Source organism: Spermophilus citellus (assembly GCF_964194105.1).
Source record: "Spermophilus citellus genome assembly, chromosome: 19".
Taxonomy (NCBI): domain Eukaryota; kingdom Metazoa; phylum Chordata; class Mammalia; order Rodentia; family Sciuridae; genus Spermophilus; species Spermophilus citellus.
The window spans coordinates 14,114,374-14,129,359 of NC_138201.1; the positions used below are offsets into that span (position 1 = coordinate 14,114,374).

Genomic DNA, 14,986 nt, shown 5'->3' on the forward strand with positions numbered 1-14,986 from the left:
CTATTTAGCTACATAAATAAATAGTTTAATGAATTAGATAAGAAGTAGTGAAGGGAGTTCATGTGGTTGGAACTAAGCAGCATGAAAGTTTTAAAAAGTAGCACTAATCTGTGGAACAATGATTTCTCAAGATGGGGCAAGGAGGGTGGCTGGGAAAGAAGTAGGAAATGACTTCATTGAGAAGGCCTTTGCCCAGTTTGAAAGGGATAAAGCTTGCCCTTGTTACACTCCTGGCTTCTGTTTCCATACTCTGAAATATAATGGTTTCCAGCAGGACAATGCACTTTCAGAGCTATTGTTCTAGGGCTATTCACCTGGAAACCTTCTGTTCCAGGGCAGGCTTCTTCTGTTGGCCACTGTCTCTTGACATAGTGGTTTAACATGCAGCCCATCCTCCAAGTCCTCCCACAACCTGTGCCATCTCTCCCTAGCCATACTGTAGCTGTTCGAAGCTGATTAAAAGGCAGAACCCAATCTCCATTCATTCAAAAACTGTGTTCTCTGGGGCTGAGGTTATGGCTCAGCAGTAGAGGGCTCGCCTAGCATGTGCGAGGCCCTGGGTTCGATCCTCAGCACCACATAAAAACTAAGAAATAAAATAAAGGTTTGTGTCCAACTACAACTAAAAAAATAAATATTTTTTTTAAAAACTGTGTTCTCTCTGTTGTATGCTACAGCTGAAAGCAAGCAAGACAAAGATTAAATACAGCTGAATTTCATGAAGAGAGCAATGGACCACCCTTCATCTTAGAAAAGGGTGAATCACAAATGGAAAAAAGCCCTTTGAAGGATGTCAAAAAAGGAATCACAATTTGGGGTCCCAGATCAAGATTCGAGATTATTGGAGTTGATGATGTGTTAAAAACTAGTTTTCAGTATTTGACTTGGGAGGCAGAGGGAGAAGGATCACAAGTGTGAGGCCAGTCTCAGCAACTTGGCGAGATCTTGTCTTAAAGTAAAAAAAATTACAAGGACTGGGAAATTGGCTCAAAGGTACAGCCCCCCTGGGTTTAATTCCCTGTACAAAAAAAAAAAAAAAAAAAAAAAAAAACTAAATGATGTAGTTTTCTTCAGTCTCCCTCCAACTAGATTTTATTGTAGCCCACCAAGGTCCAATTTCTAGCAGGAGACACTGCCACTGGCTACAGGATGAACACTTCACCATAGACAGAGCAATATTCTCTCCAGGATAAAGGGCTTGGGTTTAATCCACTGTCAAGACAAGAGAGGAAAATGCCTCTGGAAATCCTAGTTTGCAGAACTGGCTCAATACAGAGATGTGGATTTACAGGCTAATATCACGGCACAGTAAGGGAAACCTGGCTAATTCTGTCTTATAAGACTAGTTATGTTAGATGTCACTGGGGTACCTTATTCTAAGGATGCTTAAAATCAGATGGAACTTGCTTGTCCAAGCCTGCATGACATTATTAATTTCCTAGTTTATAGTTTGTAATCCTGTGCCCCCCCTTTTTCCCCCAGATAATTTTCCAATCTCATTTTTTTTTTCAGGGTAAATTTCCTCATCTACTATTTGCAATCCTAATAATCCATGAGGCAATTATGAGGCCACAGGGGCATCTATTAAATAAGGCTGGGGCTGTCTTACTCGCATAAAAAGCGGGGAGTAAAAGATAATATTTGCATTCAAACAAGTTACAAGAAGACAGTTTAGTAATTTAGAAATGTTTAGTTTAAAAGGAAAAAAAAAAAAAAACTCATCCGAAATCTCCTCTTCTATCGGTGGCTGAAGAGTTTGCCCAAGTTGGGAAAAGTTAGCCCAAGTTAACGCTGCAGCAAGCCACCTGCCTCTGCCCCTCCCTCCCCACACCTCCCGGGACAAGGCAGAAAGGGTGGCAAGGGGAACACTGCTCAGAATTTATTTTTGGACCCAGCTCACTAAAAATACCTCCGCCTTCTTGTTTGATCACTCTCCCTTTTGACCTGAATGGGTCGCCCAGCCTGTCGCCAGCCCCACCCTCTGCTCACTGTCCTTTAAAGGAGAAGGGCGTGGGGACGGATTCCTGCTGCCCCAGCGGGGACAGATGTGAGCCGCCCGGGGCAGACAGGGGCCCGCGGCCGCACTGACGTCAGGACAGAGCTCGGCTCCGCTGGCAACCTCCCGGCAGAGGCCACCCAAAGGGAGGGGAGCAGCCTCGCGCTGGGATTGGCTGGCCCAGCCTGAGTGGCCACGTAGATTGGCTGGAGAGGTTTTAGAGGGAGTCCCGCTCTCCAATTAAAGCAGCGCGGCTGGGCCCAGCGGAGCCCAGAGCTCCCCCCACCTGGGCCAGCGAACCTGGCCATTCAGCCACCCGCTGTCGCTGCCGCGCGCCCTTGCGCCTCTGCCTGAGAAGCCAGGCGCTGCCTCTCCATCCCAGACGAAGATGGCAAAAGTGGCGAAGAACCTCAGCCCACGCTTGCAAAAGGTGAGCAGAGATCTGTCTGTAGCTTCCCAGATTATTTTTCCTGCTTCCCCTTCCCATCAGTGAGCAGAGAGGTAAAGAGAAAAGAATTCGTAAAATTCCAAGACTTTAGCAGAAAACAAAAATAGTTGGGAATACTGGTGTGAGCTAACAGGCCGCACACCCCCAAATCCACTCTTTAAGCCATTGTTATGAAAAGTATTTGCAAAGTGTGTTTGATCTTTGATGATGCTAATTAAGACTGAATTAAGGTAAAACTTGTAGGGCGGTTTTTCCTCTGGTTTGTGGAGGGGGAAGTCCTAGCTTCCCGGGTCCTGGACACCTCTGGAATGGTTAACGTGAGAATTGGGGGCATGTGATATATTTTCAGGAGAAGACTCCCCTTTTGCTGCTATCCTAGTGTTTGTGGATTTCCACCAATTTTATACACACACACACACACACACACACACACACACAATTTCTTCAGTTTGTGCTTTGGTAGTGGCGGCATTTCTAGCACAAGGGAACTAGTTTCTGTCCCCAGGGTCTGCACGTTCCCCTTTCTAGAATGGCTGGCTGGCAGCCCAGAAGGTCAAGGGTAAATTACTGCAGGAAGAACGTGCAGCTGTGCCCTGTAGCTCCAAAACCCTCTGGTTGCTCACCTGAAAGCACTTGGGAGAGAGGCTGAAAAGTCGTGAACAGTAAAGGAAGAGAGTCGAGCTAGGCTTGAGAGATGGAGGAACTGAGGGTCAGGGCCACAGAGAGTTGGCTCCATCAGGCCACAGACTTAGGTATTCAAACCCTGGCCCGGCATTTTTTAGGCTATACACAATGTTAACCAACTTACTTTTCTGAGCCTGTTTTCCTGTCTCTAAAGTAGGTTTGAGAGACCCCCACCTCCCTCAGAACAGCCATAAAACAGCAAATGGTAACATTTTGTGTAATAATTACACAAAGCAGTAATTATTAAATTCTGATTTCAGAGAATTCAGTCTTTCAGGACAAAGTCCTCCTTAGATATCTGCCATTAATTGTGAGGTAGAATAAGGGGAAAAAACACATCAGAATCAAAATGACAGTCATTTCCTTAGAGGCTCAACATTTATCAACTTAGAATTGTGCCCTTCTATAGATGACCTGCCGCAGAACTCCTCAGAGGCCAGCGAATCCTTGTGAATGTGTATGCCAAGTCACATTTAATCTGGGCATCTCTCTGGAATGTACCATGCCCCACGTTGCATTTCTCGGACTATCTGCAGAATCAAGTCATCTCTCCTTCTAAGGGATTGCCATAACACTTTAGGCCTTTAGAAGATACCTATCAATTTCTACCTATTAGAGAGTTATGCGTGCTTTGCGCTCATGTCTGTACATTTTTCTGAAGCCCTCGAGGGCAGACCTTTCTTGATGATCTCTCCCCCAACCTAGCACTCCACACCACACACAGTAGAACTTAAAGAAATGAAGTGAACGGAGTGAACCACTGACAATATCTGGCCCCCCATGTTTTTACATGTGACATTACATGCATTTTTTTAAACTTGTTATATTGTAGTATATATGTTTGAACATGCTTCTCCAAAAAGTCCAAGGCTAAACTGTCTAAGGTGACAGTTTCATTGTCCTCTGGAAAGTAAAATGATTCCTGGCTATTTTAATAATAATCTCGTGGGCATATGAAGTACGGATGAAATCTGTGGAAACCTCTTTTCTCTTGGAGGAAGTCTTGTTTTTATTTTCCTTTGCATAGAAGAGTGTTATTATCTGAATTAGAGGTGGAATATGCTCTTCTTCTTGTCACCCTCTAGTGCCAATTTCCCTGGTCTGCAAAAGGTTTATTTTCCATTTAGATCCAATTACAGGCTTAAAGAAAGAATGTGGCGCATAGAGATGAAAGGGTAGATATTTTTTACCTCATGGGATTTCAACAATCTGGGGGGAAGATCCACTTTGTAGATTATCCAATGTGTTCAACCCAAAAAGTGGAGGGCTGGGAAGGGAGCCGGGGAGTAGCTCGCCTTACTGAACTGCAAAGCAGTGACTAAGAACTGTGTCATATCAACAGCACACTGAAGAGAGTTTTATTGCATATTTACTTTGTAAATCTGCAACGGTGGGGGGTGGTTACAACATTTGGCTTCAGGATGCATAATCACACTTAGACATTTTGAAACAATTCCATAGACTCTTCAAGCTGCAAGGGACCTATTTACAAAATGAGAAATGGCTTAAAATGGCACACACACTGTCTCTGCTGTCCTACACCAAAGGACTGGGAGGGGTGGGAATCCCCAGCAGCTGGAAAGTCATAAAAAGGTCTTCAAGAGAGAAACAAAAAATCCAAAACTGGAGTAGCCTTAGAGATCATCTGACTAAATCCCAGACAGGCTGTGGGACTCAGTGGGGATCACAAACATTCATGAGCTGGGTGGCAGTTTCTGAGTGTCTCATCCACACTGAGCCAAATGCTCCACTGATGGCTCTTAAGCTGTCATCTGCTTTTGTACCAGGAAAGAGAAGCTTCCCTAGCACAGAGAGTTGGCTGAACCTAGTAAAATTGCCAACATTCCCTGGTAACAGAGAGCCTTGAAGGCCAAATGCCATTACTTTTGGTGGAACCAACCATAATTATGGATCTGTGCTTCTACTGTTTATTAAGTAAAGTGGTCACTAGTGCCGTATCCCATCTCAGATCTGGGTTCAAATCCCTGCTCTAACATACACTAGCTATTCACTATGGGCACGCTTATTAACTTCTGAGTTTGTGTCCTTGCCTCATTTGAAAATTGAGGAGACAGCACCAGCATCTGCTTCCCAAAGTGATTGTGAAAATTAAAGAAGATGATGTACATAAAAATTCAGCACATGAGCACTCAATTAAAATGACCCATCATTATTCTTGGCAGAGATGACATATTCAGTGGGTACATAGATGTTGAGAGAGGGTTTTTTAATGAATGGATGATGCACTTTTATTTATGACTGCCTATCTGAAGAGCAACCAACTTTCATTCAGCTAAACCCAAGCCAGTTTTTCAGCCTTGATAAGCAAGGATGATGAACAATGAGCTCGCCTTCATTCTCAATCAACAGAGGCAAAATCTGCTCACAAGCATGAAGTCTCCTTCTGAACAGGGATCGCCAGGCATGGGCATGTCACTATGCAGCCTGGAGGAGGACCTGGAGTTCCCTTTCACCTTTTAGATAAGGAAACTGAGACTAGAGAGGTCAAACTCCTGCTTGGGAGTTGCTGGGAAGGCATACTGAAGCTTAATAGGTTCTGCAAGAATCCCCTGACGTCAAGGGGCCATTGTGGGAATTTGGACGGGAAGAGGACAAAGAAGACCTGTCACTTTAATGCTCCTTGAGCATTGTGTTGAGGGGTGAGAACCTAATCTGTGGAGCCAGTCCTTGGGCACAAGCACAGTCAAGATGTGGTCAGGCCTTTGGATCTCTGGGTGCACTGCCAGGTTCAACTGGGCCTCTCTTTTTACACTTGTTCACGTCATATCCCTCCTGGCTTTCCTGCCCTCTGGGTTAGTTCTCCCCTCTGTCCTCAGCCCTTCCTGCCTTCACCTCCAGTTCCTGCAGTGTGCAAAACTGCTGGCACGTGGCCCAGGGAAGCCTGTCCAATGTAAACACAGCTCCCCAAGCATTGCTGTTGGCTCCCTCACTCTTAAAAACATATTAAGCTGTCACTTAAAGATCTTAATAGCCAGCACATTGGAGACAAGCCCATAGGTGTATAAGCAACTCAGCCTCAAAGAGAGCCTTATTTCAAAGAAAGGAAGAAAGAAGGGAAGGGAAGGGAAGTGGAGGGAATTATTCAAGTTTGTCTTAAAGCATCTCCAAAAAACAGATATTGAATCCATTACTTTGTAAAGTGCAGATTCTCGTCCTAGCCTGCAGGTGTGTCTGAATAGGTAAGTTCAGGGGCTGATGGTTGACTCTCACCAGTACATCTTCCCCTGGTGGTGGTGGAAGGCAGGGAAAGATTGGATCACAGGTCACTCTGGGTTTGAATGTGAGCTATCTTAGCTCCAAAGCCAAAAGACTAGCACAGGACTTGCGGGTATTCATGCAGGCAGAAAGCAGAGAAAGATAGTGGTGGCCTCTAAGGATACTGTAATTTAATCTTCTCTTCACATTCACTGACTGAAGGTGATACAGAGGAAGAAGAATAGGCTGCATCCAGCAAAGGTGGGGAACAGGAAGGGATTGCTGCCACAGTGGCACTTGTGTGCGTCTTTCTTTGCCACCCTTACTCTGGGCACTTCGGGTGAGGAAACTGTCAGGTAATTGGAAGTGAGGAAAGAGTGGACTCCCCAAGAGGTATTATTCACTTTGACTTTGGGAGGGAGAATCATCCTTTCTTTCCAACCCAAGCTTTCAAAATTATTTGAGGGTAATAAAGTGGAAATTTGCCATGATGTATAGCAGACCTCAGGAGTCCTTATCCCCCAACATTCATCCAACACCAATGAAATATTTATTTCAAGAATAGATTTCTGGTGTGTGTGGGTGGGGAGGATGAGTCATTACAATACCCAGGCATTTACTCACCGGGTGCCTATGCACACACAATTCCTAGGAAGCAGCAGAACTTGGGTGAAAACCAAGATTGCTTCTGCCGGCAGCATCCTGACCCTCCTTTCACAACAGCCATATTCCACATAACAAGTCCCTTGTACTGAAAGCAGAATCGCAGAGACATTTTTAGGACACCCCAGAGGAAGAGACAGCTGTCACTCTTGAAGCGCCCTCCTTTGTAAATATTGCCCCCTCACCTTTCATTTGATATTAGCAAGAAACATGTCTGGCAACTGCTAGCACCTCACAGAGGCAGGGCCACCAGACACTTCTAGAGGGCTCCCTCAAGACCAGGGCATTTCCTGAACTTCATAGATATAGAAGATTTGTGGTGTTGTGAACCCTTCTTGGAGTCCCACCTATCAACAGCATGAGTCCACAGAAGCTCCAGCTTTCTATGAAACTTTTATAGAAAGAGTTAGACAGGAAGTTGGGACTCACATGGGCACTAAGACTCTTTGAGTGGCCAAAACATATATTTAGTGTCCAAGTATTTGATGCAGAATTATTTTTTTTCCAAAAACAGAAATGAAAATGCAATTGCTAAGCTTTGTGAAACTCCCAAATCAACTCCTTGACTCTTATCTGCTTGTTTGGATGAAAAGTGAAGCCTTTCATATTTTTTTTCTACTCAGAAAGAATGTGTTTGTTCTTACTTTGATCAACTGTTTGGATTCCTGTCTCCTGATAAACTTATCTGTTCTCTGTGAAGACAGCCAAGTTTAGGGAAAAGCAAGAGAGGCAGGACAGACATCTTTTGAGAACTCAGAGGTTGTCTGACATATTCTCATACATTATCTCATTTAGATGCTGTGCAAAACAAACATTAGTATTGTTTTTACACATGAGTAAATTAGGACTAAGTTTAAAATGACTGGCCTAAGTCTACATGATGACAGGTTAAGAAGTCAAACTGGCCTAAGACTTATTCATCAGAAACAGACATCTTATGGAGAAGGACAGCGATTACTACCATGAACTTCACACACCGGGCATGTTCTCCCAACTTACTAAACTCACTGACTGCCTAAGGGGAGCTGCCCAGCATTATCCAAATGTTACCAGGCACCTGTCCCCTCTGATATTTCTTGGTCACCACCAGAGGTACACTGTCACCCCTACCAGGTCAAAGCCATTTCTCAGGTATTGAATAAAGACTTTCTAGATTTCTCCTGCTTTTCCAGAAGGTTCATACAACTTCTAGGCAAGAGGCTGGTAGAGGGACCTTTTAAGGAATTGCATTTGTTATCCTTATACTGAAAAGAAAAAAATATCCTAGAGATTCTATGCCCAGAGATTCTAGGAAGCTCTAGCATGGGGAACAGGCTTTGCCTTGGAATGCTGATCAATTTCCACTTGCCTGGTTAGCCTGACTCATAGTCCACCAGATAACATGTGATCAGACAAGCAAGCCATAGCCCAGGCCCCCACTAGGACATATTTTAAAAGGAAATAAAATTGCTAAAGGGGAAGAAACCAAAGTCTCCATTTGGCAAGTTACTCTTTTGTAGGACAAAGAGGGAACAGTTTCCAGGCCCCCAGCGGCTGTTTCAAATCTACATGATTTGTTTATGGATTGATTTTTTTTTTCCCCCTTCCTTCTCTTCTTTGAAAATATTGGATCCTTTTAAAAATTTATCTTTGGAGAAAAATGCACATGAATCATTGTATAAAAGAGCTGAGTAGATGCTAATAATCAAATGCTATGTCTGAAATTTACATTGAAAAACCTAAGTGGTCCCAGGACCAGGACACTTCAGCTCACCTGCAACTTTTCTGAATGAAGGAGAAAAAGGTGTCTTCTCTGTCACCTCCAAACCCAGAGTGTCCCAATTTTGTGTCAACCTCATGTCCTCAAACTTCAGAAGTTCAGGTGAACATTTCGCTGGGACCTGAGATTTGACCACAAGATTTGGAGGCCATGTTTTTTCTTTATAATTCTTTTTTTTTTCTAATTGTAGATGGACACAATTCCTCCCTCCCTCCCTCCTTTCCTCCCTCCTCTCTTCCCTCCCTTCCTTCCTTCCTTCCTTCCTTCCTTCCTTCCTTCCTTCCTTCCTTGTGCTGAGTATCAAACCCAGTGCCACACATGTGCTAGGTAAGCAGCTCTACCACTGAGCTGCAGCTCCAGCCCTCAGAGGCCATTTTAAGGAGCAAAATATTCACACAACATTTGCAAGCATATAGATCTAGATCTATCTGCCAGTATTGCCATTTGCCAGTTTTGCAGTCTTTGCCAGGTTTCTAATCCTCCCTGGACCCCTGGTTCCTTACTTGAGAACAAAAACTAACAATACCTCTGCATTTCAAAGAAGGTTTGATGAGATAAAGCAGGTTAAGTGCCTGTATGCACAGTAAGTACTCAGTGTATACCTCTCCCTGCTCTTGTTGGTACCCCCTCTCATCATCACAAAGCAAAAATCTCCTAGGTCATTAAGGGCTGGGATATTGGAAGACCAAGTGTAGTTTATATACATCACATGTGGTTTCTGAGCTATCCAATTGCAAGAATTTCTCTCTGTAACTTCGCTTGACCTTAGCCAGAAATACACTCAGACTACATCATTATGCAGAATCATGACAGTTCCCCCTTGGGTGTCTTGCTGCTCCCCTGACAAAAGCAGCCTTCACCTTGTCCTGTATCAGTCTGTGACCCCAGCTCTGTGATCTTACATAGGCGTTTACCCTCAGATGTCTTCCTTATAAGGTACGGTAATAGTCGTCTGTTTCTTCAAGCAGCAAATACTTATTTAGCATCTACTATATGCTAGCCATACAAGACAGTATATAAGAAAGCTTTGGACTCTGCCATGTAAATGTGAATCTGGTGGAATTCATTTAACATTCAGCAGGAGGAAGGCCAAATAATGACAAAATGATTCTGTGTGTTCCTTGACCTTGCCACTGCCCAACACTCACACGTCCCGGGCATTAAGCAATAGGACGTCTGAGGCCAGGCGACTCCTGGTGGCTCTCAGGTGTCTCTGGTAACCCAGTAGCCCTTCCAGTTCGTTCTCTCTCTCTCTCTCTCTCTCTCTCTCTCTCTCTCTCTCTCTCTCTCACACACACACACACACACACACACACACAGAGGCACACAGAGGTAGACCAGCTGTCCACTCTCAGCATGTGTCCTCAGAGACAGCCCAACACCCTGGGCTCTATTTTCTTTTCACGGTGTTGATATTAGGACACCAAAGGGCAAAAGCATAGGGTGGCTGACTGATTCCCCCTTAAGAAACTTGCCCTTAAGAAGAGAGTATCTATTTGGGCTGCATGACTAAGTGGCGTTTCTAGGTACTGATTCATGAGGCTGACCACCCAGGTGACTGACCCAAGTGATCTGCTGGCTGAAAGGGGTGGAGGGGAAAGTGGATCCCAGTGTCACCTCATCCTGGAGGACAGCCAGCCCACCTACCAGCGCATGCCTGGGTTCCCCACCCCAGCCTTGGCTCTGTCGTCAGCAGTCTCCTCTAATGCAGGAGGGGTCAGCATTTGAGGCTCCTTCTTTTAGAGGAAGAATGGGAGGGACATTTTTGGAAATCTTGCTAGTTGACACAGGAGAGGTTTTTAACCAGGAATCTGTGAGTAGAATTAAGTGTGTCAGGGAACTCAAATGAGAGGGAAAAAAATTCATCTTTATATCAATAACCTCAAATTGAAATTGGCATTTTTTTCCTATTATGCATCAAGGCAAAAAGTTTATCAGCCCCTGTGCCTTTGACACCCATGAAATCAGGTATTTTCATGTCCTATTATCCAGATGAGATGGGTCCTCGACATGCCGTTTACACTCTCTCTTCCCTTGCTCAGAAGTGACAGTAATCGGGTCCACAGCTGTATCTTGATAATTAACTTCACAAAGGCACATATGTTACTAAATCAGAGGATGCTTTTATATGGGAATATTACTTCAGTACCGTTGGTTTCCTTTATAACTGTATTTTGTGCATTTAAAACATTGTTCTGAGAAGAGATACTTTGTATCCAGTCAGCCAAAAGAGCCCCCCAAAACATTAAGATCCCCATTAAGATAAAGCTTTAATGGTATTATACATATACACAAAAATTCATATGTATTTATGTTTATACATGTCCATATGTGTGTGTGTGTGTGTGTGTGTATATATATATTTATGATGGATTGAGATCTGAGGCTCTTGGCGTAGAAAATTGGTTCAGATCCTAGTTCTGCCCCTTGTTCCCACTGAACAAGTAATATTTGCTCTGAGCCTCAGTTTCTTCAATAAAATGGGCCTACACACCACTGTACTCATTAACCTGTTAAGTTCTTAGTACAGAATTGGTCATTCTGTTACTGTGTGTTAAACATAATTATCATTACCATTAAAAGAGCTAATAAACTGATGTGGTAGTGCACCCCTGTAATCCCAGCTACTTAGGAGGTTGAGGCAGGAAGATCACAAGTTTGAGGCTGGCCTAGGTAATTTGGTGAAATCCTGTCTGTGAAAATTAAAAATAAAATGGGCTGCAGATGTAGCCCAGTGGTAAAGTGCCCGTGATTAAATTTCCAGTCCAAAAAAATCCCAAACATTATTTTGATGAAATTTTCTTACCTACCAGATTTAGCCAACTTTAAGAATTTAGTTTGTTTAAATGTGTATTATACAATTATTATATTTTCATTTGGGAAATAGAGAAATAAAAGTACAGGAATCCCTAAATCAGAGGAGCCTTGTCGAATTATTAGAATCTAGAGGTTTGAAAGTAGGACTGAGAAACAGCAGAAGAGGAAGTAGTTAATCTTACCTGGGGAGGTCAGGGAAGGCCTCCAAAAGAGGCGATATTTGAGCCCAGTGTTGAAAGACAAAGACGAATGAGGATCAGGTCACAGTCCAGTTTGGTGCCTTCCAAATCCAACACTCATATTCTCCATCATAGCTGACGTCTAACTTAGGAGTATCATTTCTCTTAGACCATGGAGATACATTCCAGGGTATCCATCCATCCATTCACAGACATATATATTTTATTTTCTTATCTGAGAACTTATTCTTTTTCCTCAACAAAAGCCCTTTGGGGTAGTTGGACAACAGGGCCTGCCACAGGGCCTGCAGAAAACTTCTTATGGCATTTGACTTGAGAGTCTCCCAAGTGCAGCAACGGAGTTCCAGGAAACTCACTTGAATTTTTGTGAAAAGATCTAGAAAAAAAAAGAGAAAAAACTGATCATGTGCAAAATATTTGAAAAGAAGGAAATAGATCCTCTGTGATATGCATGCTATGCATGCGACAAGGAAGCACCCTCTAGTACAACAGGGGAGGTATTAACCCCCAGCTTCACCTTGAAAATTCAGTGTCACTTAAAACAATTAGGGGAACAGAAATCTCAAGTAAGAGTCTAGATGCACTGTGAGGATGAAAATCAGCCTTCGGAAATATGGGAACTTGGTGGGAACAGAATCTTGCATTGAAAGCACCTCTTTCACAGAGTCCTTATTTCAGACTTTGTCTGAAAATATGGGTTTCTGCCAGACCAAGTGGCTCACAGGCTGAGGCTGTAGGATCGCAAGTTTGAAGCCAGCCTCAGCAGCTTAGTGGCATTCTCAGCAACTTAGCAAGACCCCATCTCAAATTTTTTTAAAAAATTAAAGGGGTTGGGGATGTAGCTCAGTGGTAAAGCACCCTGGGTTCAATCCCCAGTACCCAAAGTAGGTCCCAACTATTCAAATCACCATCAGCAAGAGAATAAGTAAACAAAATGTTTTCTATTTATTCAACAAAATACTAATAAGTCATTTGTAAACATCTGACATATGCAACAATACAGGCAATCTGTACTGGACACAAAAAGCCAGACACAAGGCCGTATGACACCCTGTAATTTCTTTTACATGATGTTCAAATCAGGCAAAACTCACCAGTCAGAATAGCGGTCACCTTTATAAAAAGAGGAGGTTATTGACAAGAGAGGGGCACAAGGGAACCTTCTGGAGCACAGGAGGTGTTTTTTATTTTTAGTTGTGTGGTGGTCCCATGGAATCTACAGGTAATCAAGTGCCTATGTGAGACTTGTGAACTTTTACTGTTATGTGATTTTTACTTTGAGGTATGGCTATACAATACAAAAGGCAATATTTGATAATCAGTAGGAAAGAAAAATACATATGGTCATATGTATACATGTCTCTATATATCTACATAGCTATACATAGATGTGTAAATCTAAACACACACACACACACACATATGTGTATATATAAGCAGCACAGGAGGTGGGTCAGAAGGGTTGAGGGCAGAGCTCCTCCTGCAGCTCCATGGTTGTTATCACTTTAAGGGAGAACTTTGTCCCAAAGAGACTCTTTGTCACACTAAGACTCTTCCAAATCTCTCCATGGGCATTAATGTTCTATACAGTGAGTCTGTTCTTAGCCATGCGTTTCCCTTCAACGTTCTTCTTCCCCCAAAACGATCTCCACTCATTCCCTGAATATATCATTCCTTGCCCACACACATGCTGAGAAAACCTCATCCTCCCTGGGCCCAATTTCCATCCAGCCCCTCAGCGCTCTCCTCCATGAGGCCACCAACTCAGACCACATTCTCACCTTTGAACTCCAGCACACTGGGACTCTTCTGCTCCACAAACATTTAACTTTCTGAATGGCCCCGACCATCCACAACTACTGTAATGCCTGCTGACCTCCTGGACCTTAATACCCTGTTTAGACTGGAATTTTCCACGTGGAAGTTCCTTGAGGGATGGAAACCATGCCTTAGTCCCCTTTGTACACTCCCTGGAAACCTGGCCCTCAGAAATGTCACCAGAAAGAAAAGAGAAGGAAAAATATGGGAAGAGTAAGAAGAGCTTCCTTCTCCCTTCCTCCCTCCCTGAGAGGACAGAAAGAGGAGAGGAGCATGGAGGATACAAAGCAGATGAGGAATGGAGTAGGGGAGACCATTAACCTCTTTTAGTGCCACTCAGTGGGCCCCCCATGCATGTGGCTTTCTCTCAAGCCCCGTGATTGGTGAACCAGGGCCAGAGACAGCAATTGGGTGAAGAAATAGGAGGGAGCCTCCCTGGTAGGATTTAGGAGGGATCTTAAGATGAAAAGGAAATGAAAGTGAGAGGGGTGGAGGAGGGCCTCCTGCCAAAACAGACCCTGAATTTTTTGGCTCTACCCACCCCAGGTTTTATGAACCTCCTTCAAACCTGTCTACCAAGGGGCTGTCTGTAGGGTGGTGGATGAGCCAACCCTTGATTTGTTTCCCCTATTCAAACAAGGCACTGGAGATTCCTCCGAAACTTGGGGCCCTCTCTTTCTGGCTGGAAGTCTCTAGAGAACAAACTCTAATGGTTTCCATGGGCTGGGGAGGCAGCTGGCTGGGATCACAGGACAACAGCACCCACGTCTCAGAAGACTTGCCCCCCCCCCCCCCCGAGAGATAGGAGCCAGGGAGAGGACCAAATACTGGCTGAAGAAGAGTCCAAACCACTCCTAGCTCAGACTGATATCTACTTTTAAGTTTCTAGTCCTCGATGAATATTTATACCAAAATAGGGCCAGTGGAAAAGTTCCATCTGCATGAATTTTTAAGAGTTTTGCCTTTCCTCAGCCACGTTGACCAAACTCAGGAAAGTGGGGGAAGCTTTGCCAAGTCCGTGCTCTTTGAAGTGCAAGAAATTCTGAGAAGCCCCTGGGCCGTCATATTTCTTCTTATCCTGAAGATTTAAAGTTGGCATTCTTTAAAAAAAAAAATGCTGAATATCAACACCTCTTGGTGCTTTATAATTTTAGCTAAGTCTCTGACACCATGTTAACCAAGAGCCTTCTTTTAAAGGATTGCATAAGTCTAGTCAAAGTTTTGCAGGGTGAAATGGCTGTGATGGTTGATATTTGAAAATATTTTAAAGAGCTAAATGATCCAATGAATCACTTTTATTGCCCTCTTTACTTTGCTTGTAGAGAAATGGCCCCGGGTGTTCTTAGTATTTATTCATCATTTTCTATTCCTCAAGGCCCAGATAC

The 14,986-nt window shown here is 43.7% G+C and overlaps 1 protein-coding gene across 1 annotated transcript in view; it reads left to right on the plus strand.

Moving 5' to 3' along the window:
* The first annotated feature begins 2,233 nt into the window (after nucleotides 1-2,233).
* LMCD1 (LIM and cysteine rich domains 1) overlaps nucleotides 2,234-14,986 on the plus strand; it is a 62,341-nt gene continuing 49,588 nt past the window's right edge. The window contains exon 1 of the mRNA XM_081276155.1: nucleotides 2,234-2,426. Coding sequence (XP_081132281.1) covers nucleotides 2,385-2,426 — 42 coding nt within the window. The 5' untranslated portion in view covers nucleotides 2,234-2,384. The remainder of the gene's footprint in view (nucleotides 2,427-14,986) is intronic.